Source organism: Dermacentor andersoni, chromosome 4, assembly GCF_023375885.2.
Source record: "Dermacentor andersoni chromosome 4, qqDerAnde1_hic_scaffold, whole genome shotgun sequence".
Classification (NCBI taxonomy): Eukaryota; Metazoa; Arthropoda; class Arachnida; order Ixodida; family Ixodidae; genus Dermacentor; species Dermacentor andersoni.
The window spans coordinates 58,234,400-58,262,232 of record NC_092817.1 but is presented as its reverse complement, the minus strand read 5'-3'; the positions used below and the strand labels follow the sequence as shown (position 1 = coordinate 58,262,232).

General features: G+C 46.0%; 1 protein-coding gene across 1 annotated transcript; it reads right to left on the bottom strand.

Annotated features, from left to right (window-relative positions):
• Nucleotides 1-2,432: 2,432 nt before the first annotated feature.
• LOC126536147 (hexosaminidase D-like) lies at nt 2,433-4,181 on the bottom strand. Its single transcript, XM_050183017.2, has one exon. It carries the CDS (start codon nt 4,051-4,053, stop codon nt 2,464-2,466), a length of 1,590 nt encoding a protein of 529 aa, XP_050038974.1. The 5' UTR covers nt 4,054-4,181; the 3' UTR covers nt 2,433-2,463.
• Between the last annotated feature and the right edge of the window lie 23,652 nt (nt 4,182-27,833).

The window sequence follows — 27,833 nt, the reverse complement described above, 5'->3', positions numbered from 1 at the left end:
ACGCAGCTGTGAATCGAGCGCACGATAACGCAGAGACAACCGATCTTCCCCTATTGCGTAGTGAAGTCCGTCTGATCCTGAGACAGATTTCTTGTCGTCTCAGCAAAACTACCTGGTTTGACCAGCAAACTAAAAACTCGGAGTTATACTCTATGGACCCATGTATAAACTTATCAATGCGGAAAACTCTAAGAGACAACAGAAAATTTGAAACTTTGGTACACCGGCTGCGTCTTGGTACTGCATTTACGAAACACTTCTTGTACAGAATAAAACGTGTCTCTAGTCCGCAGTGTTCTTGTGGCCATCCAGACGAAGATGTGAATCATCTTCTCGAGTGCACGAAATACGATACACAAAGAACGGCACTGCAAGCTAATTTGTTTACATTAAACAGAAGACCATTCACTCTAACAAAGATACTTGGCCCATGGCCAACTGCGGGCCTTCAAAAAAGAGCACGTCTTGCTCTGAAAAAGTTTTTAGAGGACATCAACATTTTGGGAAAATATTAAGTATTGGATGATACGAATACGCTAAATGAGTTACAGAAACGTTGTTCGTGGTTCATAGTTGGTTTATGTGGTGATCGCAACTTTTACGCAATATGTATAATTCTGTCCTGTACGTGGAGTGTATTACAAGTGTTGTGTATTTTGGCTGTTCAAAACGTCGGACTTTATATATACGTACGTGGACTGAACTAATGCATGGAACTTTACGACTCATGTACTGTTGGACTGTATATGTTTTATTGATCCGGTGTTCTACTGAGTGTTATATTTAGTGTCGCTATTCTCCCTTCTTACGCAAATTTGTTTCGTCTGCCAAGTGACAAGGAGTAGCCGGTGCCACCACATAAAGGCGCCAACCTCTCCTAACATTCACTTCAATAAAAAAATAAAAAAAAACCGAGGTCACCCCTGGCGCAGAACATCACGGTGTATATAGACAACCACTCAGTACCGACACCAACAGAGATCAATATCCTAGGGCTGTATATCCCGCAGGGGCGACAGAACACCACTACTATGAAGAAGCTTACAACAACCACCGAGAAAATCCTCCGGATGATACATCGTATCAGAAATAAGCACCATGGCATGAAGGAAAGGGACGCCATCCACTTAATGCAAGCTTTCGTGATCTCTATGATAATGTACGGGACGGCATTCCTTAACCTCTCCAGGTCGGAAATTGAAAAGTTGGAGACACTGGTCAGGAAAGCCTACAAGACGGCACTGGGGCTACCAAACTCCACGCCAACGGCAAAGCTCATGGCTCTAGGAGTACATAATACCCTCAAAGAGATGTGGGAAGCACAATGCTTCTCACAACTCAATAGGCTGGCACTCACAAAACCAGATAGAGATCTGCTCGAAAAGATCCATATTAATCTGCCCTATACGTTTGACCAAAGGGAAGAGGTACCACTTGATATGAGGAGACGCATCAACGTGTACCCCAGTCCGCGGAGCATGCATCCCACATATAACATCCAAAGTAGAAAACCAAGAGGGGAAGCCCTGCAGAAGAAATGGGATGAGCAACCTAACACCCTTTACGTGGACGCCGCAGGACCAAAGAATGGAGTGATGACTATTGTGGTTTCAACGCTTTCAGGATCAATGGTGAACTGCGCCTCGATGAAAACATTCAATCCCACTCACGCAGAGGAAGCAGCTATTGCATTAGCTATAGCAACTAACTACAACGCCGATGTGCTCACTGATTCCCAGAACGCCTGTCGCAACTTCAATAATGAATTAATCCACAGGTCAGGGTTGTCATTGCTGATTAAGCATCCACCGAGCCAAGCCTCAGTCATCTGGTTTCCCGGTCACCTGGAACTACCAGGAGGAAACGAAGCCGCTCACAGGCATGCCCGAGCTCTTCTATACCGGGCGTCCCCCCTGATGACCTTCAAGGGTGCTGCGACCTAACTGCTTTAGCAGTGTATGCTGACAATCTCGCACCATACAGAACAGCCAGGAAGGAGTACCCAACACCACATAAATCCATCAATAAGTTGTAACAGAACACCCTTAGGAGACTACACACCAATACATACCCAACGCTAGCTAAGTTACACCAGTGGCACCCTACACTATACTCTCCGCAATGCCCACACTGTGGAGAGGTAGCTAACCTCTATCACATGGTGGGGGCATGCCAATTTAATCCCATAGTTGACCCCATTCCAAATCCATCAGAAAAGCAGTGGGAGGCTATTCTGCTCAGTGATGATCCTGACCGTCAGCACTGGCTGGTGGGGAGGGCCAGCGCAGCAGCAACAACCAGCGGACTACCGGACTAGGCGGCCCACCCACGACTTCTACGAATATTCAGCAAATAAAGATGTTTTCAATCAATCAATTACTAGATAATGTGCACCCCAAACAAGCAAAGCAACAATGAGTTACTTTTCTAGTTTTATTGGCACAGTTGTTTTGGGCGTGTTTTTCATCTCTGAACGTGTGGGCGGCTGCGCTCGTCAGCATTAGCTTGTGATCTGCTTGGCCACTTTGTTTTCCTGTACCTCGTTCCCGCCGTTGACCGAAGGTTACGAAGCGAGCCGGACGTGTCCAGGAGTGCTTGTTTACGCTTGATGTCCGCCATCACAGTACCGATCTTATCCGTCACATACTCGTCGGCGATGTCCTTGCTGTAGACCTCCTGGAGAGCCGTTCTGAGGGTCGAGTTCAGTGATGAAAGTTCCACAATTTGGGAATTCAGATTCTTGACGCACTCCTTGCTGTCGTCGTGGGACTTGTCGTAGCTGGGCTTGCAAAGCGGCAAGTACGGCAGAAGATCCAAGTGGTGTTTCAGCGTCTCCAAAGTGTGCAGCTCGTCGACAATCGCTGCTCCGGGAAATTTGCAGTTCACACCCTGCATCTTGTAGTCAACGTTCAAGTCAATAGTGCGGTTGCACTTTAGGATCTGTTCGATCGGAGATGACCCGATGTTGACGGTGGGCAGCTGACCAGACTTGCGGACTACAGCAAGGCAGACAGCCAGAGATGGCAAGCTAGTGGGTAGCAGCTCGCGCAGGGGCGAGTCGTGACTTGTTCGTTGCGGACCCATCAGGGCAACACCCGGAAAACGGACGTGGTCTTTCCACTCGCTCATGGCCCCAACCCAAGTGACGTGACTTTTGACACGCTCCTTGAGTCTGGGGTAAATGACTGGAGCTTCGCCAACGTCCTTGAACGAGGTAGCCACCCACAACGAGTCGCCGAAACGCGATGCGAAGTTCAGCCACCCGCTGAATTCCAAATCTGTTCTGTAAGTGGCTACCATGACCTCCACGTGCAGGTGAATGGGGAGGAGCTGGTACAGTTCGTTGGGGATCTTGGCTAGGGTGTCGTGCCAGACGATCGTCTTAACGCCGTGGTGCTCTTTCAGGTAGTTGGTAATGAGCTGAACGTAGGACATGTAGAGCATGTACTTGTCGTAAAGGCCGAAGCGCCCGCCGGAGCGGGAGTTGCCCCACCGGGCAGGCTCGAAGCCCCTCGCGGTGCACCGTCCGCACAGACCGAGCGCGGCCACGTCTCCGCATCCGATGTGCACATAGTAGAGCTCCCTTTTGTGGTGGAAGTTCAGTATCTGGTCCAGAATGTCTTGAATGAGTTTCGCTCCGGCGGGGTTAGAGGGACACAGCGTGTCGGGCACGCTCGGGCTCTCGCGGTACTTTGCGAACTGCGGGTGCTTGAGAATGTACTCGAGCTTGTCGAAGGTGTTGATGAGTGGCACCACCGTCAGATCATAGTCTCTAGCGGTGTCCAAGACGGCGCGCAATTCCTGACGCGTGTAGGCCCGCGTTGACGCGAGAGCGTGCAGCGGCTGGCCGACGAACGGGAAGCTGTCCTCGTATTCGATCAGCAGGCCCGTGGCGCCGAGGCTCTTGAGGATGGGGATGAGCGTGATCAAGTAGGATGCCTTAGGCGGCGCCCCCTTCAAGTCCAGGTGAACCAGGCGGTGAGGCGGAATCACGTTTATGGCCGCCAGCACGACCTGCGGCAGCAGGACGGCAAGCAGAGCAGCCCTCGCCATGGCTGCCACAGACCGAGGCTTCTACTTCTTCTTCTGCTGCGTGGCAAGCGTGTTAAACAGCACGTGGGGCGTTCAATCCTCTTTCTTTTCTGTATACGCAAGGACGAATGTCCTGCTTAATAATTTTTTTATTTCTGTACTTTTAAATTAATTATTACTCATTCGATATGACTTTCCTGATCTTATTTTAACAGCTAATTCTACACTATTCAATGCTAATTCCATAGATATTCGGAAATTTATGCTCCATGTTAATTTGGAATAACCACCCTATTCTTGGCCAATCCCCCATCGTGGGTAGGAGCCACACATGTGATAGGCAACAACAACAGCTCCATGCAGACAGTGGCTAGTGGCGCTACTCCGCTGACCTAACAGGGGCGCTTCTAAGTGCTCGAAAAATGCTCTTGCGAGCGCTTACGCGCATGGCTTTCTTGGATCCTAAGACCTGAAGGCATCTGTTCTCTCCGTATTATTTTGGTTGTTCAACTCGGCATTGTTTTTCACTACAAACTACGAGGCCGTTATTGTACAGGAGTGGTTGCAGTCTTGGATGCACGACACTTTATGCTGCACAGCGATTCGAGGCCTGGCCGGTGGCGTCATGAGGATTTCTGCAGCTGAAATAGCTCCCTCCTTTCCCCGCAAGAAAAACAAAGAAATAAAAGGCCGCATGCTTTTCCCTTTTCGCTGATTCCAGGACTATGGCTTGCGTACGAGGGCTGTGAGAACCAATTGGCTCTTCTGAACCAAGCCCAGCCAGCCGCTCGCGCCAGTGGGGCTCTGGATTAGGGCCTCAACCATCGTGTCTTCTTTTATTTATTTTCAATAAGTTTTCCTCACTCACTCACGACTGCCGATTTGAGTACGGTGTTCACGCTCGCTGTGTAGGTTTGTGTTGTCGAGATCAGACGATTCGGGTCACGATGCGAACCTTAATTGAAATCATACAAAATGCATAACCGAGAGTTGAGATCGAAGCATTCCTTAACGTAATTTAAACCGCTTCTTAAAGACCTAATGCAGTATATGGTATGAAAAGAAACTGTGGGGTAAATCAGTATGCTGCATAAGTCATCCCTCTGACGAACCTGTATAGCGGTCGAACCAGTATAATTCTTCCTTTGCTTTAGACTACGACAACGAGATGCAAGATGGTGCACAGGAACCATGTGCGGACCACGCGAACATCTATACCCTCGGCCAGAGTGAAGCAGAGAGACAAGGTTTTTGTTGGAAGACAGATATTTATTTCCGGTTACGTGTGCCCACTGACCTACTATACTCCATATGGGAATACACGGATGGATTGTGAACGAGGATTAAAATAGTAAAACAGTGTGAACAAGCGTGAAAAAAAGAGTAAATATAATGGCTCTGAGTAAAGTCATGAACGTATTTACAAGGAATACGATGGCGCAATTTCAGCTGCTTTTTTATCATGAATCGAACTCCGGCTACAGATTTTCGAGGAGGCCGATTTTCGAGATGTAAGAGAGCCTCGAGACCTGCCGTTGTTTTGAAGGGCAGGGCAGGGGACATAAGATTGCCAAGTTAACGGGGGCGTATGAATTCTGCTATATTTCACCCTCAAACTATACTTTTCGTCGTGATACGCGGTGCATTGTAGTTATGCATATGACCACGATTTCTAAACAACAAATATTGCAGCAGAAAGCGGGGATTCACCCTGGGCGGCACAACCTTGTGAAGGCTACGTTCAGTTCAAGCTGATGGTTATATTATCTACGATTAATGACAATGTAACCGAGCAGGTTTTAATTTTCCCTAGGTCAACCAAACGCAGGAAGTTGACCTACTGAAATTATAAATTCGGAGGCAACGCCTTTCAGTCTTCGTATTTATAGTAAGAAAGATTCTTCTCAAATTTTTTTGAACGGAAGGAATTTTCGCTGCGCGGGTCCGGGTAGGGGGTAAAGCGGATCGATATGTGTGCAGTTTCAACCGCCTTCGTTTTCCTAAATACCGCATTGGCCAGGAAAGAAAATACACAGCGTCTTCTGTGCATTCAGCAAGCCAAGGAACAAGAACGCGGCTTTTGCTACAGTCCACAAGCAGGGTAAGACCTTCTGGGCATCGATGCGCATCCGCAAACAGCTGTTTCATGCTGCCTCCAGTTTCCTCTGGCTCGTATAAAAAATAACTGTTGCAATGTCGTCAGACATCAAAGAAAGGTTTGTTCAATGTGAGCCTTATAGGGTTGCACCATTGATCGGCTATTGTTACCCCACCCTGATCTGGCTGACATTAGAAAGACACGGAGATGCTAGCAAAATTTTCTCACTTAAGGTCATGATGAGAGATTTTTGGTGATCACCACTCCAAGAATAGTGTTGTGCTCGCACATCTTGAAGAGCGTGAACGCCTAGTATTAATGAACAATGTTCTTTCGGCTTTCGTGCGATAGTCATGGCAACGCTTCTCTTAGGATAAAACTTAGACACGATGAGTTAAGGTAAGCCAAGAAGTTGACCGGTGCTCTCTCGAGCTATTGTCGGGTGGCAGGGTGAGAACATGCAGTGCTTCAAATACAGATATCGTCAGCGAACATTTATGCTCACGCAATGCGGCAGGTTTCTCGTCAAGTCGAGGTGTTCGTTTAAAAAAATTGCGGATCCCACGCACTGTAGGAATCGATGTAAGCGAAGCTTTGTATGCTGTTTTGCATTGGTTGGCGATAATTAGCGGTGATGTTGACGGCGAATGTGTAATTTTTTCAGCGTTTAGTCTGATACGACAGTGATGAGTTATGTTAACCGTTAACTCGCGTGCAATACTGATGTTTGTCCGCGTTCCACAGAACACACAGGTAGACACGTTTGCTTGAGGCGTTGTTGTGTGTCATTGCTCACGACCTCTGAGCGGGTTGAACATTATCATTGCCTCACATGGCACATCACATCGTGGCAGAAGTGTTAAACTTTAAGTTAAGTATGGGACTGCACGTAATACAATTAATTATTAGAATTGTATGTATACATTATATACGTACATTCGCGGTCTGCATCGCGTTTCACGGCGTAGCGAAGGCGCTCCTGTTCCGCGCGACGCTTCTTTCGGGCCTGGGTGTCCACGACGTTGAGTGCACCCTTTGGAGACATTTTTCGGGCACGTGTTTACGTGCTCCTTCTGCATACGTGGCCAGCACGCTGTTGAGACGCCAGCTTCAAGCACTCTCTTCAGGACATGGACTATTGTAATGTCCACACTATCACAGCCTAGCACGCGACCTTCACAGCCTATCACCTGCATTTTTGTCGCATAGGAGCAAAGCACGCGCAATGCCCACAAACTGTGAAACGCTGCCGCGGCGGCGCCGGCCATGTTGCGCGGAGGCGAGCGCCATCTGGTGGTGTTGCAAGAAACGCAGCGGTGTGCGCGAGCAAGACCACAGCAGCAGCAGGAGCAGCGCCCGTAAAGTCGGGAGAAGAGGCAAAGAAAGCTTCGCTTTAATAGTACTAAACTGAACAAGGTAAAATGTTCGGCTAGCTGGAATGAATGCGCACTTGGACACAGCGCGAGCACTGAGTTTTGTTGGGTTAAAATAAAGCTTTCAACCACACGCGTTCTATTACAATGTGATGTGAGGTAGACGTTTTGTAACGCATTGTTGCGCTGTTGTAGACGCTCATTTGCGCAGTTGTCAGTCATTTACACAGCACTCCCATACTGTGTCCTTTTTTTCGTGTTGCCGTCTCCTGGCATTGATTTCAAGTATGAAACTCAACATGGCTTCTTGAGATGGCTCGTCATTAACAGTCTTCCGTTGTGAAAATGTGATCTCCCGAAAAGTTTATAAAATGTATTTTTCAAAGATAATAGTTTCATTAAAACAACCATTAAGATAGTAATTTACCTGCAGTGGTGGCGTAGTGGCTTTGGCGTTGCGTTGCGAAACCCAAGGGCGCGGACTCGAATCCCGGTGGTGGCGGTGGCATTTCGATGGAGGCGAAATGCAAAAACGCCCTTGTAGTGGGTGCACGGTAAAGAACACGAGTTGGTCAATATTAATCCGGTGCCTTCCAACTACGGCGTGCTTCTTAATCAGATCGTGGGGGGCCAAATGCGAAAACACCCGTGTGCTTAGATTTAGGTGCACGTTAAAGGACCCCAGGTGGTCGAAATTTCTGGAGTCCTCCACTACGGCGTGCCTCATAATCAGAAAGTGGTTTTGGTACGTAAAACCCCATAATTCAATTAATTAAATTAATTAATCAGATCGTGGTTTTGGCAGGTAAGATACCCGAATTAAGTTTATTTTAAGGTAACCATTCGAGACAAGCTGTCATTAATCTTTTATTTCTGGTGGTATTATGTGATTATTGTTAAGTGCTTTGACAATATATAAAAATCATAAAGAGAAGGAGAGAAGGGGAAGGCTGACAACTGCCACCGGGAAGGGGAACAACGCCTGCGTATTCTTCAGGAAGGAAGAAATACAAGCACAGAAATGGAAGATAGGAAGATGGAAAGGAAAGAAAAAAGATGACAGATCGCTACGATGACAGAAAAAAAGAATGAAAAATAGATGGCAGCATGCATGGCAGCAGGAAAAATAGGAAATGACACACGAGGTCTCATCACTCGCAAACAAAGCAAGTATAAGCTCTAAGCACAAAGCCAAATCAGTTCTATCTAGAAAAACAAGCATAACGCGTCAAACCTGGTTACGTCGAGACGCACAACCACTGGGATACGTGCATTCATTGCAGGCCAAGTTGATAGTCCCTCGGAGGGACGTACGCTGCGCAAGGAAAGCAGCGCACACCATTATTAGGTGTTCCAAGTTCCTCGAAGGAACCACAAGAACATGATGGACTGTTCACATGTCCTTGTCGGGGTAAACGTTCACAAACCAGGACACAGCCAATTCCTTGTTTGAGTAGTTTGAGTATTAGAGCTTTAGCGCGACGAGGCAAGCTGTGACTACCAACACGGGGCAGAAATCGGCTGCTGGTCGCGGATATAGCGATTAATCAGTAGACCAGTATCGTCACGCTAAAGCAAATTTTCAAATTGATAAGTGATAATTTCAAGTAAATAAAAAAGCACCCTCATTTACACGAATACTGCATTTCCTCAACCTATTTCCCACCTACAGTATACATGCCACCCCACACGCCTTGCCTGCCGCTCTTGGCCAGTCACCTCAGCATAAGGCGCTATTAGCTTCGGCTCACTAATTGAAGATCGGCTTTTGCAACTCCTACAGACTAGCGTCGTCACAACGGTGCCACAAATAGGCGGGGTGTGACGAGCGTCCCAGCCCACTTCGAGCTCATTCCTTATATGAGCTCTTAAACCGGTCCCGACGGAGTCGCGAAAGCCGTGGTAAATATTATTGTGGGTCGCTTCCCAGTCTGTTTATTCCGCCTTTATTTTATGCCATGAACCTGTTCTTGCAGCACGTATACACTCTCATGAAAACTTAAATTGTCACTTTAATTTGGCTTTGGTCCGAAGCAAGCTTCTGGGGCGAAATACAGCTGCGCGCGCATTGTGCGCGCGCTGCAAAGCCGGGATCTTGAAACATGCTGTGCCTATTACATTGCTTTTTGCCTTTCGTGCGTGGTCAGAGCGGTGCTCCGGTCGCGTTATCGATGGGCTTTTGTTATCAATGTGACCAGATGGCCTTGAGAGACAAATAATAAGTGTGGCGTAGAGAGGGAGGAATGAATGCGAAGCCGCGGAACCTGCTGTTGGTGCTCCTTCCGTACCATTATCAACGTACGGTTTGGTTAGATAAAGAAACACGTGCGTATCTCTCTGGCCACGCTCGCTCGCCTGCAGTGACGATACAGTGGCGTGAAAGGTGCATCTCTGGGTTTGCCATCCACATGTACTGCAATAGGTTTGGCGTGTAAATGAAATAAAATGAGAGAAAACGGCCGCCAACCAGCGGTCGCAACGAACCCGGCGCTTGATTGGACTGGTAGATGTTTGGCGAAAGTGCTTGACGGACGACGTCGCTGCATAAACAACTATTTGTGGTATCTGTGGCTGGTTATGTCGAACAGAGCGTGTGTGTTGCCAACGTGTACGGTTTATGGAGCGCTTAGAGGTCTAACGTATGAGCTATAGAAAGTAAAATAACCTAGGAAAGAACGACAGTAACGATTTGAACGTCTTCGTGCCTTTATTTTGGCTTTGCGCTCTTTTTGAACTTCAGCGTTTGGAGTCGCTGTTGATGCAAACCACATAAAAGGCAACTCTACCACTGTATAGCACCCTCATGGGCACCTATATCGTCACCGTGGCCCGTCTAGGTTGGTTAAAACCTGACGCGCTGCGCTGACAACCTCGACGGCTCGATTAACCAAGCAAAGTCCTCATTCTAGCAGTTATGTCCCCTTCTAAACGATTCATTGAATTTAATGAACGCACACGCACGCGCGTTGCACAACGAAGGAAGTGTTGTGTTAATACCCGCCAACAGGCGTCATTATCGCGTTAGGGGAGGAGAATGAGGTATTGTTCAGACTACAGTAGCTCAGAGATAAAACGTTGACATTTACAAAGCCCGGTTGCCACCCGCCGTGGTTGCTCAGTGGCTATGGTGTTGGGCTGCTGAGCACAAGGTCGCGGGATCGAATCCCGGCCACGGCGGCCGCATTTCGTTGGGGGCGAAATGCGAAAACACCCGTGTACTTAGATTTAGGTGCACGTTAAAGAACCCCAGGTGGTCGAAATTTCCTGATTCCTCCACTACGGCGTGACTCATAACCAGAAAGTGGTTTTGGCACGTAAAACCCCATAATTTAAATTAAAGCCCGGTTGCCGTAGAAGGCATCGAGAAAAAATTTCGACGGGTTTGCCAAGTACTATCACAATAAAACAGAAGAATAGACATCTTGTTGAAACACTGCGTAGATTTTGTAAAGAAATGCGTAAGACTTGCGTAAATTGAAAGCGGCATGTTACCAATTGATCATTCTAAACGTATCAATGTCTTTTGTAACGTTCGAATTGCGAATTTTTTTGAAGAGTGCACGTTTTTCATTAATCTCGTTTTGTTGGGCCGCGCTCGCAATTTAAGCTTCACGTCATTTAGCTTTCAGTGAATTACGCTCACACCTATGCGTTATATTTCGGACACCCATTTGGTATTGAGCTCCCCTTACTCCCAGGACATAGTTATCAACCGCCGCGAAAATCCTATTTGTTAGCTACCGAGAGCTAGAGAAAGGAGGAGGGTGACCCCGCCATATACTGCCTGCTCATTGTAACCTGACAGAGTTCTGCCTGTCTCCTCTAGAGAACGGTACTCTCTTCTCCTCCTCTCAAAAGCATCCGTGCTACCGCGTCCGCGTCCCAAGGGAAGTAAAGGCAATCACCGAGACACGGCTTCTCTCCTGCACAGATATTTCTAGCGTCCTTATTTCGTGCCTCAATCCACGCTATATTCTACGCAGAGATGAGAATCGCGGCTAACTCGCGAGCTGACATCGCCGTGACCGCGTTGGCTCTGTCAGTGGCGAGCAGGCAGCTCTGGGTGCATGCAGTTTGATGCACTCGCGCGTCGCTGCTGATCTTTTGAACGCGGGGGCCCGTTTGTCCAGACTGTCCAGGCTGCGGCAGCGGCCGGCCACGATTGGTTGGGTGTAAACCAATTAGGGGCCGCGATGGCCTGTGCAGCACCTCGCACAGGCGATTCCCCATCGCGGCGCGGAGGAGTCTCGAAAGGCGAAGGTGAGGCGAGGCGAGGTGGAGGGCGTACGTTAGAGGAAAGCCCGGATAGCGTGGTGGTGCGCGCGGTCCGAGAGAGCCAAGTCGTTCATCCACAATTCATGGCCGAAGGCGTTCGGTATAGGCGCTCGAGGAGCCGTGGGTCGTCATCGCGCGGTCTGCGGCGGCGGCGGCGCCTGGGCCTCCCCCTTTTTGGCGCTTGTAAACGGCCGCTATCGTAAAAACGCGCCGCCGCGAGAAGCACAGCGTGCGGCCGCGAGCAAGCGAAGAAGGAGCCAACAGCAAGGATGGGAGGCCCGCTGGCTTCTGCGGGAGCGCCGCACCGCCGGCAGGCCGGCGGCAGCGCTGGCGCGGAATTATTGATGAAAGAGCTAGACGGGTAGATTCATTTCAGGGAGCCCCCAAATGTTCGTGGCCGCGGTCGTAACGGGAGGGGGCGCGTCATTTTTCTTAATGTCGCGGAATGGTTTTCTGGGACACATCGACCGACCGACCAACCGACGCGCGCTTCTTCGGCCAACTCCGGCAGTAGCTGGCGGAGGCGAGCAGTGAGGGAACAGCGCTCGTCGGCGACGACTCTCTCTCTCTCTCTCTCTCTCTAGCTTTGCCAAGCAAGTGTGCGTGTATACGTTCCTTCTGTTGTTTCGTTGCTCGAAGCAGTGGCCACCTGCCAGAGCGAATACACGCGTGGCGGAGTCGCGGACCACCGGCGGGACCTGCGAGAAAAGCATCGCCCGCTGAACTGCGAGCGCGGGTCCCGAGCGCGAGTCGTATACACTTCTGGGGAAGAAGGAAAGGCCGGGGCCGACCCCTGGGGTCCACGGGGACGTCGCTCAGGTGGTCCGGCAGTGCGCCAACGCGCGTTTCTCTGTATAATTCAGAGAACGGTGGTGTCCGATATACACGAGCAAACGCACGCTCGACCGCATTTCATGCAGTGTAGGCGCGCGAGACGGTGCGAGACCTCTTGATGGGGCGCCGGGGTGCGTATCGATGAAAAGGAATAGCCCGCGTGCCGCGTTTGCCGAGCGCTTTCGTCTTTTTGCTTGGTCCATCTGCTCGCGCACCGATGGGCAGCGTTCAAGCGAAGCGCAAGCGGAAGGCCTGAAGCGATGAAGCGTTGCCCGTTGCTTTCTCTTGCCGGGGAAGCAACCTGTTGCAACGCTGTACGCCTATCGCCTTAAGCGGTATTTCTATGTGATACCCCAGAAGAATTTCGCAAGGTGTTATGACGAGGAAATCTTTAATAATAATAATAAAAAAACCAGTCGACGCTACTGTCACGTTCTTGAATTTGATATTTTACGAAAGGCTGGACGGTTTGGTGGAGGCTTGAACATTGTAACCGCAGCGCTACGCAAAACGAAGGACAGAAAAGGAAGACAAGAAAAAAGAATTTGAATAGGAGCCCTAATGTATCGCTTCCATTTTTGATGTCGCACTGACTGTTACAACAGTGTCACCGCCAGATGGTCTGTGCGGTTTGTCTACTCACGACCTCTGAGTCAATACATGAAATTTAGTAGCCAGGTCCTGCTTTCTAGGTTTTTTGCATAGGCCACTCTCATTCGCCGCTTTAGATATTGACTAAATTGTTCAAAGCCTTATGATATCACCGCCCGAATATGTCGCGAAACCGGCATCCACGCTCATCCGCAACTGCTAAATTCCGCGAATTTTTAAACCTATATATTGTTAAAATGATACGATATGCTCAGATGGCATAGCTAGAGATGCAAGATTTTATGGATATTTGAGGGGAGTGAGAAAAACTGGTTTTATCATGTTTCTTTTCTTTCAGAAAAATTGAAAAAAATAAAAAGATGATTGCGCACAGGGGATCGAGCTGTAAAAAACCCGACACATTTATTTCTCTAAACCTGAAAAGAATATAAACGTAACATTATTACATCATATAAGTCCTAGCAGAACTTCCGGGTTCAAAAATCTAGCAATATTCCACGTTAAGGCATTGATTTCACATCAAAGACCGACATCTGTATCAATCCGCGTCCGATTCATTTCCGCTTGACGCTCCAACTCTTCGCTGTGCAGCGGAGGAAGCCTTCCGGACACTGAAGTTCGAGTGCACGTACACAAGTTTTTGAGCGCGATCCCCTGGGAGCCTGTTGCGTAGCTTGGTGTGCACATTTCCAATGTCGGACTAGTTTCTTTCACATGCCGCAGAAGTAGCGGAAATCAGCAGTACGCGACAGGCGAGGATGCTCAAGGGTTAGTTGAAGCACAGTCCTTGCCACCACCCGGATGGATCCAGGTGCTTGTAAGAGTTGGGGTCGGCATGTAAAAAGTGGTAGCTGGCCCATGCCGTCATCCGACTCGTCCACGCTAAGGACGTTGTTGAAGGGAGGAACATGTTCTCATCGAGAACGAGGAGTACTGGATTTATTTACAATATCTACATGAGGAGTGAAGAACCTTACGTCTCGTCAGTCTAGCATGACTGAATTTAAGCACACTGAGGAGCCGAAAACGTCCGCTTAAGCCCCCTCTGTCCTCCTTAGATCCATAGGTCAGGTAAATCTGCCTTCCCACCTTCGTCCAATCGGAGCGTCCAAAGTCGCCGAAGGATCCGCGTTTGAGGGCTAGGGTTCACTCACTCCCTCCCGCACCTTTGTTCGCTGAACACACAGAAAAGAGGGGAGCTCCGTAGACAAGGATTGACTTGACTACGCTTGACTCAAACTGGCGCGTCTTGGTTCCTGGGATGACCCACCAGTTAGCTGGAACGTCTGTCAAACGACGGTGGTGGTTACCGGAGTCCGTGCGGAAAACCGTAGAGCGGCCTTTTCCAGGAGTTTCTTACTCCCATCGTCCGTGACGGCGACAGTGAACCAACGAAAGCACTCGATCCGCCAAACGTGTCTCGCCTTCTTGTTGCCGCAGGCCTGTCCGAGTGGTGCGCATTGTTAGCTTCACCAAGCGATTCGTCGCAATGGCTCAGGAGGAGCTGGACCCTCGCTAGCCGATCGTAACATGCTTCGCAGCCTCCCAAATTCCTTCGTTTGACCAAACATTTAGGTACGTCCAAAGGAGTGGCATCGCAACAGAGGAATTCTGCGGGGAAGCATTGTTTTTCTTGTTCTTTTTTTCTATTTTAACCTGGTTGAAAAAGAAAACAAAAGAACAACCTATTCCCGAAAGATTGGATAATTTTTTTCAACCGTTTACATCTATCTCTATGCATAGCTCACGAAACCAATACACTTGGCTGCCTTGCGATTGTTAAGGGAACACAATAATACCACTATTGGAATGATGCCCATGAATACCTTACCACGCCACGCTATGGCAAAAATCAGGGAGCTACCTTGGGTTATACATTACGGCCGGTTTGCGAACATATCCGATTCCCTAACCCAAAGTTTTGAAGGTGGACACTTAAGTTTTGCGATGCTTCGAAACCAGTTGACGAGTTTCGTGCCTTCACCCGTTTCTCGGCAACGTCGCTGATATTGGATCAATTTGACTCGTCCGCTGTTACCGAAGTTCGCACAGTTATACCGATAGCCCCAAAATAAGATGGCAGATGTTCTGGCAGAATGGCAATGCTGAAAATGACCTTACTGGGACAGCCGTGTTTCGCCTTGAGAAAGCTAGTTTTTCCTGTTTTTATTATGTATTTATTTTAATCCCCCACAAGCCCCAGTGCTTCTCTCTGGGTCTGTTTCAGGCCAGTTTCTTTCTTATTTAAAAAGCTGTTGATTTCAATGCTAATCATTCCCTGGCTCATCTTAGGCACCTGGCGGTAGGTAGACAGGAACCTAGGTAGGTTCCTGTCTCGCATGTTTTCTGCCTCTTCAATGAAAAGAAACTTACTCTCTAATCGTAGGATTGAACCCCGTACTGTCTTTCAGTATGACAGCCGGAGTCGTTAGGCCATAATTTTTTTTTCTTTGTCGATGTGAGGCAGTTAACCAAAAAATTGTGGCCTAATGTCTTGAACATCAGCCTGTTGTACTGAAAGAGAGTAGTTCAATCCCACTGGCGAATAGTAAATTTTTTTTAGATGAGGACACATCGAATGAAGAGGCAGATCATACTATTAAGATTATGCATCCCCACACAATGCGCGCAGCTTAAATCGCGTTGAATCCTAAAACCGCTAATACTGTGTGACTGACAAATTTTAATTAAAATTAGACTTGCGGAGAAGTACTTCCATTCCAGGTATCCAGTGTGGTGGACATGTTGGTATTTTGTGCACTCCCAGGAAGCGGCACAGGTATTGACTAATGTACTCGCGCACAGGTCGTGTGTCAACACCTGTATGTCTGACAGCCGTTAGAGATCGCTAGGTGCTGTGCTATCCCACCAACGTTACAGTGTCTAATATAGCACCTTCTACTTTTCTATTGAGAGGTACCGAATACTGTGAGCTTTAGGAGGTAAGTTTCTTGAAAGAGTGCCCCCTGTGAGATGTGCCAGAAAAATTTCCTATTACAACATTATCGAAATACACACTCGATGGTCTGCGGTTTTCGTTACAAGACACAACGCGTCAACAGACCTCTTCGACGATGCTTTAACTGGCAGTGTTCCAATACCCAAATAGAGAAAAGAAAAGGTATTCACATTTACAACTTATTTTACATGCTTTAAAACTAGGGGTGGGCAAATATTCGAAACCTACAATACGAATCGAATGTACATGCTAATTATTCGTATTTGTGTTCGAAAAGGAATTATTCGGTATTTTCGAATATTCAAGGCTAACCAAATATTTCGCAACAGCCGGCTGTGTCTTGTCGCTGTTCTCCGTCTGCTAGACAGTGTATCCCAAACTATCAGATGTGAGAAAACGACAAATGATTTTGAAGGAACGCAGAAAGAAAATTCGTAGTGCAAGCTATGTCCCAAGTTTCGCGGCTTTAGCCTGCATGCCAATCTGTGATTTTTGTTTGTAGTCTGTCATTTAGTGTTCCTGAGAGTGTAGTCATGCAGGACTTTTAGTTTTTTACGCTACGATAGGGGTGTTTTCCTTGCAACGGGCCCTGAGTTTAGTATTTGTACTGGAGTGGCAACATTATTTTTCATTGTTTATTAAAGAAACTGTATCTTTTTTTTTTTTCTGATATGTACATTCCAGACCTTGTTATGTTATACAATGCTTTTAATACTTGTATAAGATAGGCATGTATTTTTTCACTGTCAATTAATAATGTATGTCTATTATGTTTTTTATATGTTCTATATACTCTGTTAATCTTATTGTAACGCCCCCCTTACCCAATGCCTCATACGAGGCCTGTAAGGACATTGTTAAACAAATAAATAAATAAACATGTGTTTACCGCACACAAGTCCGTCAGCAGCTTTTCTTTTTACTTTATCCGCAACTTTTGATCGTTTTTCGGCAACAATTTATTTAGCGTCCTTGTAAAGCTCCATTACATGCTGCAGTAATTCGTTCTTGTGAAGCTTGTTTACAACCAGACTCTAAGAAAGTTGAGAGGCTTTTCGTGCACTTTCTTTTATGAGTATGAGTTACCTTGTGCTTAAAGCTTATAGTTAACGCTCCTTTTTTTAATAGACAATACAGGCATGGCACCTAATTATACAGAAATCAATAATCCGAGTGTAAATACGTATATGCGTCTGCGTTTGGCTATTTGGTATTCAGTTTGATATTCTATACTTGCTGTTCACATTTTATTCGTATTCGAAAAGTATGATATTCGCCCACCACCATTTAAAAGGTTTGTGCCAGCAAGGTATCGGTGCAGTTTTTTAAGTGACACAGTGCTTAAATATCCCAACGACAATCGAGGCAATAAAAGGCAACACGATGCAACAACTTCCTTGAGGTAACCATGAGTGGCTCTATGTATAGCATAGAACGTACAACAAACTCTATCAAAAGTCTGACTTAACTCACTTGAAGAAGCACTCTCAGAAAAAGGTGCCGGTTCTTGCCAGTGTTGATGACTATCCATATAGCATCCCAGCAGTGTCCCTGTGTATTTCACTGAAGTTGTTTGCCATTGCATATTCACGAACATGCTGGGTGTCAGTTCATGCTCCACATATACACACACACGCGCACACATACACGCACACAAACACGCACACACACACACGCACACATACAGACACGCACAGACACACGCACTTGCTCACCTTAAACAAACACGTTGGTGCATCTGGTAATACTTTGCAGGATCCCTAATAACGCTTAACAGCTGCCTACCTGCAACATGCTTTGCAGAACATTGCCTCCCACAGTGCGTGCGATTAGCATAATTTTTTTTTCTTTCATTGCGAACCACCATTACTTTTGCTGGAACACGTCAAAGCAAAGTTTAAACCCTTTGGGGCTTATCTTGTCCCACAACAATAATCATCTGCCTTGCTTGCATTTCCTTTCTTGAAAACTCGGCGCTCGCTACTTTCCTGTCAAGAATGCTGTGTCAAGCTGATAACGCGCATGCCGTTCGCGATTTGGAAGTATCGAGCTCGCAGCGTTAAAGAAAGGAAGTGCGGGCAAGACAGTTGATGTATATTGGTTGGGGACAAAATACAACCAAAAGGGTGTAAGTTTTTTTTAGAGGGTAGGAAGTACCGGGCTCGCAGCATTAAAGAAAGGAAATGCGGGCAAGTCAGACGACGATTGTTGTTGTGGGACAAAACACAACACAAAAAGTGTAAACATTTTTAAGAGCGCACACTGTAAGATTTAACTCGCTGGCCATTACGACAGCAGAGTGATCGTTTGTCGTAGCTTGCAATTCTGTGCACTCGCAGCACGACGCTGACTGCCAGTGTCACCATCGTATGGATCCTTCTGAGAACTGCGAGACTCGGGCAGACGTTCAAAACCTGCCCCCCTTAGATTTATGTGACAGCCTTAACAAAAAAAGCGACTATGTATTGCGGCAAGCCACTTACCTCGTATGCATACATATATACATCAGCTGTCAGAGAACCTACATGAGCTCTGAACGGGAAAATAAAGAAGCAAGTGTGTTGCACCGTGAGAGCTCCCGTCTTTCTTCAGCAATGATCGGAGTAGTGGACAGTTTCCCATAGAAGAAATCGCCGCTATAGTCGCTGTGGAATAGTGACAAATGTGCATTATCGTGGTAATGGCTATTCACGTAACATAATACCAACGACTTAGCGTGATTTGATCTTCTTGAGTCATGATGCCACAGAGCATTTTGAAAGGGAATCCGCAGCTCTTTTTTTGAATTATGGGGTTTTACGTGCCAAAACCACTTTCTGATTATGAGGCACGCCGTAGTGGAGGACACCGGAAATTTTTCGACCACCCGGGGTTCTTTAACGTGCACCTAAATCTAAGTACACGGGTGTTTTCGCATTTCGCCCCCATCGATATGCGGCCGCCGTGGCTGGGATTTGATACCGCGACCTCGTGCTCAGCAGCCTAACAGCATAGCCACTGAGCAACCACGGTGGGTGGAATCCGCAGCTCAACGTAATTCTAGAACAGCTTTGCTGGCCTCATATGAATCGAAGCCCGATTTTTTGGGGCATAAACAATGAGTCACTGAGGGAAGTTTGAGAAGAAGCAAGAAGTTGGAACACACTCAGCAACACAGAGCGACGGCTGCTCGAAGCTAAGCGTTTAATTGTTCAAGCCAGGAACAAAGGTTCGGCCCAAATACGTCTTGAGGCAGGCGACCTAATACGCAAACACACATGAAGTGCAACTCAAACAGAAGTGCTCCTGCGCTGCCAACGGAGATTGGTGAAGGGTACGATCCCTTGACGACACGTTCATCAAGGTGCGAGCATATTGCCGCGTCACTATTTGGGACCACTACACCCTGACGGCGACAAAGACGACGACCAGGCCCCTCGAGAGTACGAGCATGAAAAATATAAGACAAAGACGTTCTTTTGTGCTGGCCTGCATCCTGCAAGTCCTTTTCGAGTACAATGCGGTACAGCGACTTGCCGCAATAAAGCCACAGTGCTTTGTGAGCTGCGACAATGTCTATGTGGTGGCGTATAAGTAACAGAAATCGAGACAAAATCTAAAGTGCAAAGGCGAAGCTGAACGCAAAAGTGATATTGTCACGTGGTAGTGACTGTGAAGAAATCAGCCAAACTGAGAAAGATGAAACTAGCGTTTTATTGTGCGACCTTGTGCCCTCAAAAACAGGCTACACTCGAAAAACGGCGACAGCGGCGAATACAGTCGGCGATCGTCGAAAATCTGATCAACGGGTCAAGCGCGTCGGCTTTTATACATCAATCGTCGAATGTTCCAGACTAATCGCTTGGACCCGCGCTCCTTCCATAAAGTTATACAATATTCGCGTCGCGCACACATGCAATCAGATTACACAAGGTTCGGTCACAGACAGTAGATGGAACCATCGATAACATTCCAGAAACTTCCCACACATGCAAGCGTGTCCTGCGCTGTGCGATAACATTTGTTAGGCGGTGAAACGTGTCGCCCGATGAAGACAAGTACACGTGTCAATATTATCAAGGAAAATCACGAGCGTCTACAAGACAGTTCGTGCCAGCGAAATTAAAGCACCGATTTCAAGTGCGACCTGCGAGTTGGAACAACAGTGCAAGCATTTTTTAACACTAATTTTGATGTCTATATTTCCATCTAATTTGGCTGGAGCAACCTTCTCGACGATTCTTTTTACTGGTAGGCAGAGCAGTAACTAGTGCTTGCGTGAAAGGAGATGTGAATGGTTGATATCGGCACTAACTATGTGTATATATCTCTTAACCAAGAGATTGACAGCGTACAACGCTGCTTAGTGATCACTGAATGAAACACTCGCTATTCCTTGACCCAAATTCACCTGCTTCAGAGGTGCGTTGTTCATCAGTTGCCTGCTCCGGCATTGTTGTTTTATGAATCGATAGGACTGAACATGGACATGCCGGACGTTTACCGCAGAGAGCTTGCCAGAGCTCCTGTGGAAAGTTTTCCACAGAGAGCTCCTCTCAGTGCCTTAAAAAAGCGGGCAATGAAAGCACCAGAAATATACATGCCCAAATGAACACCCACGACAGCGTAGCAAACAGAAACGGCATGTAACGCATTAGTGGCTGGTTATAATTAAACACGAATTCAAAACTTCTGGTTGTTATAAATTACTGTAGATTTCTTGCACATGTTACTTACTGTGACATGATTTATTCTTTTGTTGCATGCATCTTTCATTTGAAAAACAGACATTTATTTTCGAATTCGCCAGTTATCTTGTATTTTCAGGATTACTTTGAAAAACAAGACGTTTGGCTCAATGTTGGAAAGCTAAAAGGAACCGGCATGTCTATCCAGAACGACTATTCTGCTGAAACAGTGAAAAGGCGTAAATTCCTTTGGCAGACTGCAAAAAATGAAAGCGGTAGTGGCAAGAAGGTTTCTCTTATTCCCGACAAACTGCGAATTGTTAACACCTACTACGTGTGGGATTATGCATCGAGTACGTGGGCGCCAGCACCTTTCAGCAGAGGTGATAGTTCTGAAAGATAGCGGTTGCAGGACCAAGCACAACTACGGCTGTTGTCTCTAAATGCCAGAAGTACTAAGTATAAAACTAACGCCCTTGAACTACTACTCCTTTCCTATGACCCGCACATTCTTGTTCTTTCGGAAATATGGTTACATGATCAAATAGGTAATGGTGAGATTATCCCCCTGGCTATCATGTTCTTATAAGGGATCGTGGTTCAAGGGGCGGGGCTGTCGCAGTTATTATGAAGTAGTTTGTCCAGGTCACTGTCCTTGACCAAATTCCAGATAACGAAAGCTTGTTTTTAAATGTGTCATGTTGGGGCTTGACCTTCTTATTATGCGCGGTTTAGAGTGCTCCTGATTCTCAATTAACATTTCTTGAAAGCTTATTTGATCACTTGTTAACCAAGCTTGAAAACAATGTGATTATGACAGGGGATTTCACATACCTGGCTAGGACTGGAGGCGTTTAGCTAACGGGAGCTGTGCTTTTGGTGATGTAATTATGGACACCATGTTAGCTTTAAACCTTAACCAAATTGTGCGTGACTCTACCCGTAAAAATGCTGTCTTAGATTTGTTCTTTGTCAGTGAATTGTCAGTTGATGAGTTGAGCCTAGCATTTCTGATCACCATTTGCTCTTTTTTTCTTGTCCTACTCATCGCGCTGAGAGTACTCGAAATTTGTCTGTTGCCTACGTTCATGATTTTGACCGCACTGACAACGCTTCTATTATTGATTATTTGGATGATGTACTGCTGCGTACTAATGAGGGTGATGTACAAAGCTTATGAAAACGCCTCAAGGAAGGCATCTCATTTTCTATCACAAATTTTGTACCTCGACGGAGAGTGAGAAATAAGTGTTGAAACTCTTGAGTGAGTCGTGATATTAATCATTTGAAGCGGATATTTAAACGTCTTAGGCGACATCGTCCTATATCTTCTCAGTATTTGGAGAATTTCAAACATGAATCAGCACAGAAACTGTCCACTTCGAAATCCCATTATTTTAAGGTTATTCTTCTTTCATTCATAAAAACAGATCCCTATAAATTTTGTAGTTACTTTGGTCATCAAAAAGAGGTCATAGGAGAAATTAAAAGTGATGATGGGAATCTCGCTACCGATGAGAAGGACATAGCTCAGCTCTTTAATCGATACTTTCAAACTGTTTTTGAGGGCCTTTCAGATATGGTTTTTGATGCATTGAAACAATCTATTGATCCTAGCGAAGTTCCTGTCATTACCACAGAAGGGGTATTTGTCTTTGCTTAGTAAAACAAATATTCGGGAAGGTCATGGTCTTTATGGCATTCCAAGTGTTTTTTAAAGCGTTATGCGGACCAGATGTGGGAGCGTCTTGCTAAAATTTGCGCTTTATCTCTACAAACCAGTGAGTTGCCTAAGGATTGGAGAAAGGCTCGTGTTGTACCGATCCATAAAAAGGGGGATAAGTTACTCGTGACTAATTACCAACCGGCATCAATTATTTCTACATCCTGTAAACTTCTAGAGCACATCGTGGTACGCTTTATAAATGAATTCTTAAAGGAAGAGGACATCCTATCACCTTCTCAGCATGAATTCTGGAAGGGCATGTCAACCACTACTCAACTAGTTACGACGGTTCATTACTTTCTCAGCGTACACGATAACTAGGGATAGATCGATGTTCTTTTTCTGGATATGGCAAAAGCTTTTGACAAGGTACTGCATTCAAAGCTTCTTTATAAATTGCAGTTGATTGGTCTTCCGCTGTATCTTGTAGAATGGGTCAGAGCATACTTAAGTGGTAGAACGCAGTCTTTTGATGTGACTGGCGGCCTCTCTGAATCACTTCCTGTTACTTCCGGTGTTCCTCAACGTAGTGTGTTAGGGTCTTTGCTGTTTTTAATATATATAAATGATTTAATAAATGTAGCTCCATGGTCAGTGTCAATAAGATTGTTCGCAGATAACTGCTTTGTATATAAAGAAATAGCATCAATAGCAAACCATCAATTGCTCCAAGAATCTTTGCTCAAAATATCTAACTGGTGGGAAGAATGGAATATGAATTTAAACATTGATAAGAGTGTGCTTCTCCGAGTTACGCGAAAAAAAATGTTAGCTGTTACCAATATTGCCTTCACAACGGTCACATTAGAGAGGCCTCACAATATAAATATCTAGGAATAACTCTTAACAACCGATTAACCTGTGGCACTAATATCACTGAGGTCTGTTCAACTGCATTCTCGAAGCTCTGTTTCTTGAGACGAAAATTAAAGCATACCCCAAGCCATGTTAAGCTCTTGGCTTATAAAACTTTCATCAGGTCCAAACTATAATACTCGTCCGTAATTTGGGACCCGCACACTAAGAAAGACATCTATCAATTAAAGTTCGTTCAGAGAAAGGCAGTACGTTTCATTTTTCATAAATACAGAAGGTCAGACTCCCCAACACAGCCTATGAAGGACAATAATATCCCGTTGCTTAGTACACGTAAAAAACTGAACCGCATTTCTTTCCTTCATAAAATTTTGGCAGGAAAGCTTACCATTGCTCCCCCCTCATTCCTCAGGCTTTCCACTACTCGAAGGACCCGTCATAATAGGGAACACTCATTACAGCCTATTTTTGCTAACACAAACTCATTTAAGCACAGTTTCTTCCCTCAAACAATAGCTGATTGAAGCGCTCTTCCTGAATCGGTTTTTCGCTCTCCTGACGGGGAACAGGCCCTTCAAACTTTGTCCCTTAAGTAGAAAGGAAACAATTTTCTTGTGAGGAATTTCAATATTCATTGCTTTTTGTTTCTGCTTTGTCATCTTTTAATTTTTTATTCTGTTGTATGTCACATGCAATGTATTTTTTTGCATGTACATGTTGTTATGATTTGTGTTTTCATGCCCCTCCTGCTTGGGCCAATCTGGCCTGTAGTATTGTGAAATAATAAAAATAAAAATAAATAAACTGGCACTTACCTAATGGTGGTATCCGAGGCCAAGTCATTCATGGCCAAATGTTCAAAAATATGTGAAGTGAGCGCACATTTCCCGGGGAAACGTCACTCGTCAGGTTAGTCTTAAAATAAACACAAACAAAACAAAAGGAATAATTTTTTGAAGCAAAAATAAAAACGTAATCATTAATATGCCTATATTGCTAAATTCAACGCCTATCGATATAGTTCCGTACTTTAAGACTTTAGGTGGTATCTTTCAAGAAAACTTATCGTGGGATATGCATGTAAATTCTTTGGCGACAAAATTATCTCAAACAATCGGGCTTGTTTACCGTAACCGTCATATACTGCCAACAAAAATAATGATGCTGATTTTCAACACACTGTTTCTTTCTAGTCTAAACTACTGTCCCTTAGTTTGGGCTACTACCACACAGGGAAATTTGGAAACACTTTATGTACTGCAAAAAAAAATTCCTACGAGTCGTAGAAAATGTTCCAAAATATGTTCATACACGTGAATTTTTTATAAAATACAATGTAATGCTGATTGCTAGTATGTACGATTATCGACTCTGTAGAGCGTACAAACAAGAAATAAAGAATGGAGCCAGCTTTCTAGAACACTAGCGGATTTAAAAATCAACATTACAGCATATACGACAAGGTCCAGAGAGTTTTGGAAAGTAGAAACCGTCAGAACGACATACGGACAACAAACTATTCGTAACAACCTGCCAAGGTTACTGAATAAATTACACGACGAAACCACCCGATTGGAAAATACCTCTTTTAAAGCTCTGTATAGTTATTTCTGCCTGCACTAGATTGTTTCCCTGGCGTTCGCAAATGTTTCCTTATCGAAACCAACTAGTCCCATTGTATAGCTTATATTCTTGGTTTTTCATTTGTTTAGTTTGTATGAGAAATGTTATTGGTACAGCTTGTGTTATGATTATATCTTTCTCACCCTCGTGTTTTTTTGAACAGTTGCGATACCGTTGTGCCTATCATTGTTTTTTTTTTTTTTTATCCTTATTGGTTAGAGATGTTTTTTACCAGGACCTGTTAGAGCACATCTTTTTTTTTTTTTTATTTGCTTCGCATGGTTCGCGATGCTCAATTTTGTGTAAAGGACATTTGCGAACAATGATGTACTACCTTTGTGCTCGCTAATGCTGCGCAAACGCCAATGCGGGGGCCTGCGGCTTCGTCAAGCTGTCCATGTGGCAGCTTTTTCTGCATGCTCCTCGCGTCATGTACTGATGCAAATAAACATCATTGTCATTGTCATTGTCATTGATCAAGCTGCAACAACCACACGGTGGAAATTATTGCAGCGTACATATTCATCATCATCATCAGCAGCAGCAGCAGCAGCATCATCATCAGCCTGGCTACGCCCACTGCAGGGCAAAGGTCTCTCCCATACTTCTCCAACTGCCCTGGTCGTGTGCTAATTGTCGCCATGCTGTCCCTGCAAATTTCTTAATCTCATCGGACCACCTAACTTTCTGCCGCCCCCTGCTACGCTTCCATTCTCTTGGAATCCAGTCCGTAGCCCTTAGGGACCACCGGTTATCTTCCCTCCTCATTACATGCCCTGCTCATGCCCATTTCTTTTCCTTGATTTCAACTACGATGTCATTAACTCGCGTTTGTTCCTCTGCTAAGGATGAAACTACGTATACAACCTGTCCCCCGCAATATGGACCCCAATCTCCATACCAGCAGGCGACAGGCTAGGGCAGAATTCTACGAAAGAACGATGGGGCAGAGAGACAACACATTCTACACAGATGCTTCCCTCTATCCAAAAGAACACAGGAAACACGCAGTAGCGGTAGTAGCTAATAATAAAAGCAAACTAATCACGAGTCTCACGGCAGCGGTATCAGACATAACCGAAGCAGAGGAAATAGCTGTTGCACTGGCAGCAGAGGAAGGATACAGGATAGGAAAATCCCTCAACATCCTAACAGACTCACAAGAGGCGTGCCGAAACTATATCAGGGGTAGAATAAGCAGCACGGCACTCAAGATCCTTAGTAGAGCACCGCTCTATGAAGGACAACCTACACACAACATAATCTGGATACCAAGCCACGCAGGGATTCAGGGCAATGAAGGGGCGGACAGCTTAGCTCGAGGCTTAACCATCCGAGCGGGCACCTCAGTCCCCCCGGGAGAGCCTCAGATTACTTGCGGGCACAGTTATTCAGAGCTGCTAAACCTATATAGGGGGCGAAGATTCCAATACCCCCCACCACACAAAGCGTTGACGAAGGAGGAAGCCGCAGGATGGCGTAGACTGCAGACGGGTTCCTTTCCAAATCTTTACGTACTAAGCAGGATGTTCCCCACACAATATTGCGGCGTATGCCCGTGGTGCGGAGCAAGGCCAACACTATATCACATCACATGGGAATGCGAGAGAAACAAGACATTCCACAAACATACAACACCAAGTGCGGAGCAATGGGAGAGCCGGCTCACCAGCTGCGAGCTAGGGGTCCAAAGGGCCCTCATAGCACACGCAAGCGAGGTGGCCCGACTCAGTGGTGCCCTGGACTAGGGGCCCACCCAAGGCTGAAGAGGACCCAAAGTTTTCAAGAATGAAGACTTCGTCCTCAACTCGCTAATATCTTAAAGAACCAATAAAGTTTTCCATTCCATTCCATTCCTTCACCCATCTGCTCTCTTCTTATCCCTTAACGTTACACCCATCATTCTTCTTTCTATTACGTACATATTCCTTCGCACATATAATGCTATAATTGTCGGATACGCCGTGAAATCACGGGTAGAATTCCTGAACTGTCATTGGCCAGCCACCTTCGTGGAAAATCTGTTCCCTATCGCGATTGGCCAGCGTGTATTCTTACGTTCTCTAAAAATCAAATTTCTCTGGGAACATAGGTCTAGCATCGCTTAAATTATGTTGTACACTCGTACACTCTCATGAGAAACTGATAAGCTATTGTGGGCAATACTTGAATAAAAATTCATGTGTGCTCAAATTTCGAAACGTTCTTGAGCAAAAGTCAGTGCATTACGCAGCAGGCAATTCTTGATTCTGTCACGTTAGTGAAATTATTGATACTACTTGGTATGTTTAATTTACTTTCTTCTGTGAAAACTATTCTACACTTGCGAGTTTTGTTCAACGTAATGAATATTGAAGCCGTAGATGCATGATGCAACAGCCGCAGCCCTAGTGAACCGACGTAGCGAGGCGAGGAGTAATTGCGTCTTCAATTTATCATTTCTCTGTCTCTTTCACTAAAAAGAAAGCTCGTACATTAGACTATGAAATACCGTGGTAAGAGTAGCCATTAGAACGCTCACGAAGAGCTAGAATGAGGGGTCATCTAGCAGTCTCCAATATCAGCCGCCTACAGTGCCGAGATCCGTTCACAGCTCTCACTTGGGTAAAGGCGTAGTAAACCTTGTAGCAAATAAAACCTTAAGGGTGTCTAATGTGAAGCTAGCGCTCAACGTCATGTGGTGCTTGGACTGGTTTGTGGTAGCTGCAGTTTGGCGCCAAAAGGCTGTTCGCACGGCTGCTGCTGCGCTACTACGGTACCTAGTGCCCTCTCTTGAGGGTTTATGTAGGCGAGGCGGAAAGGTATCGATTATTTGTCT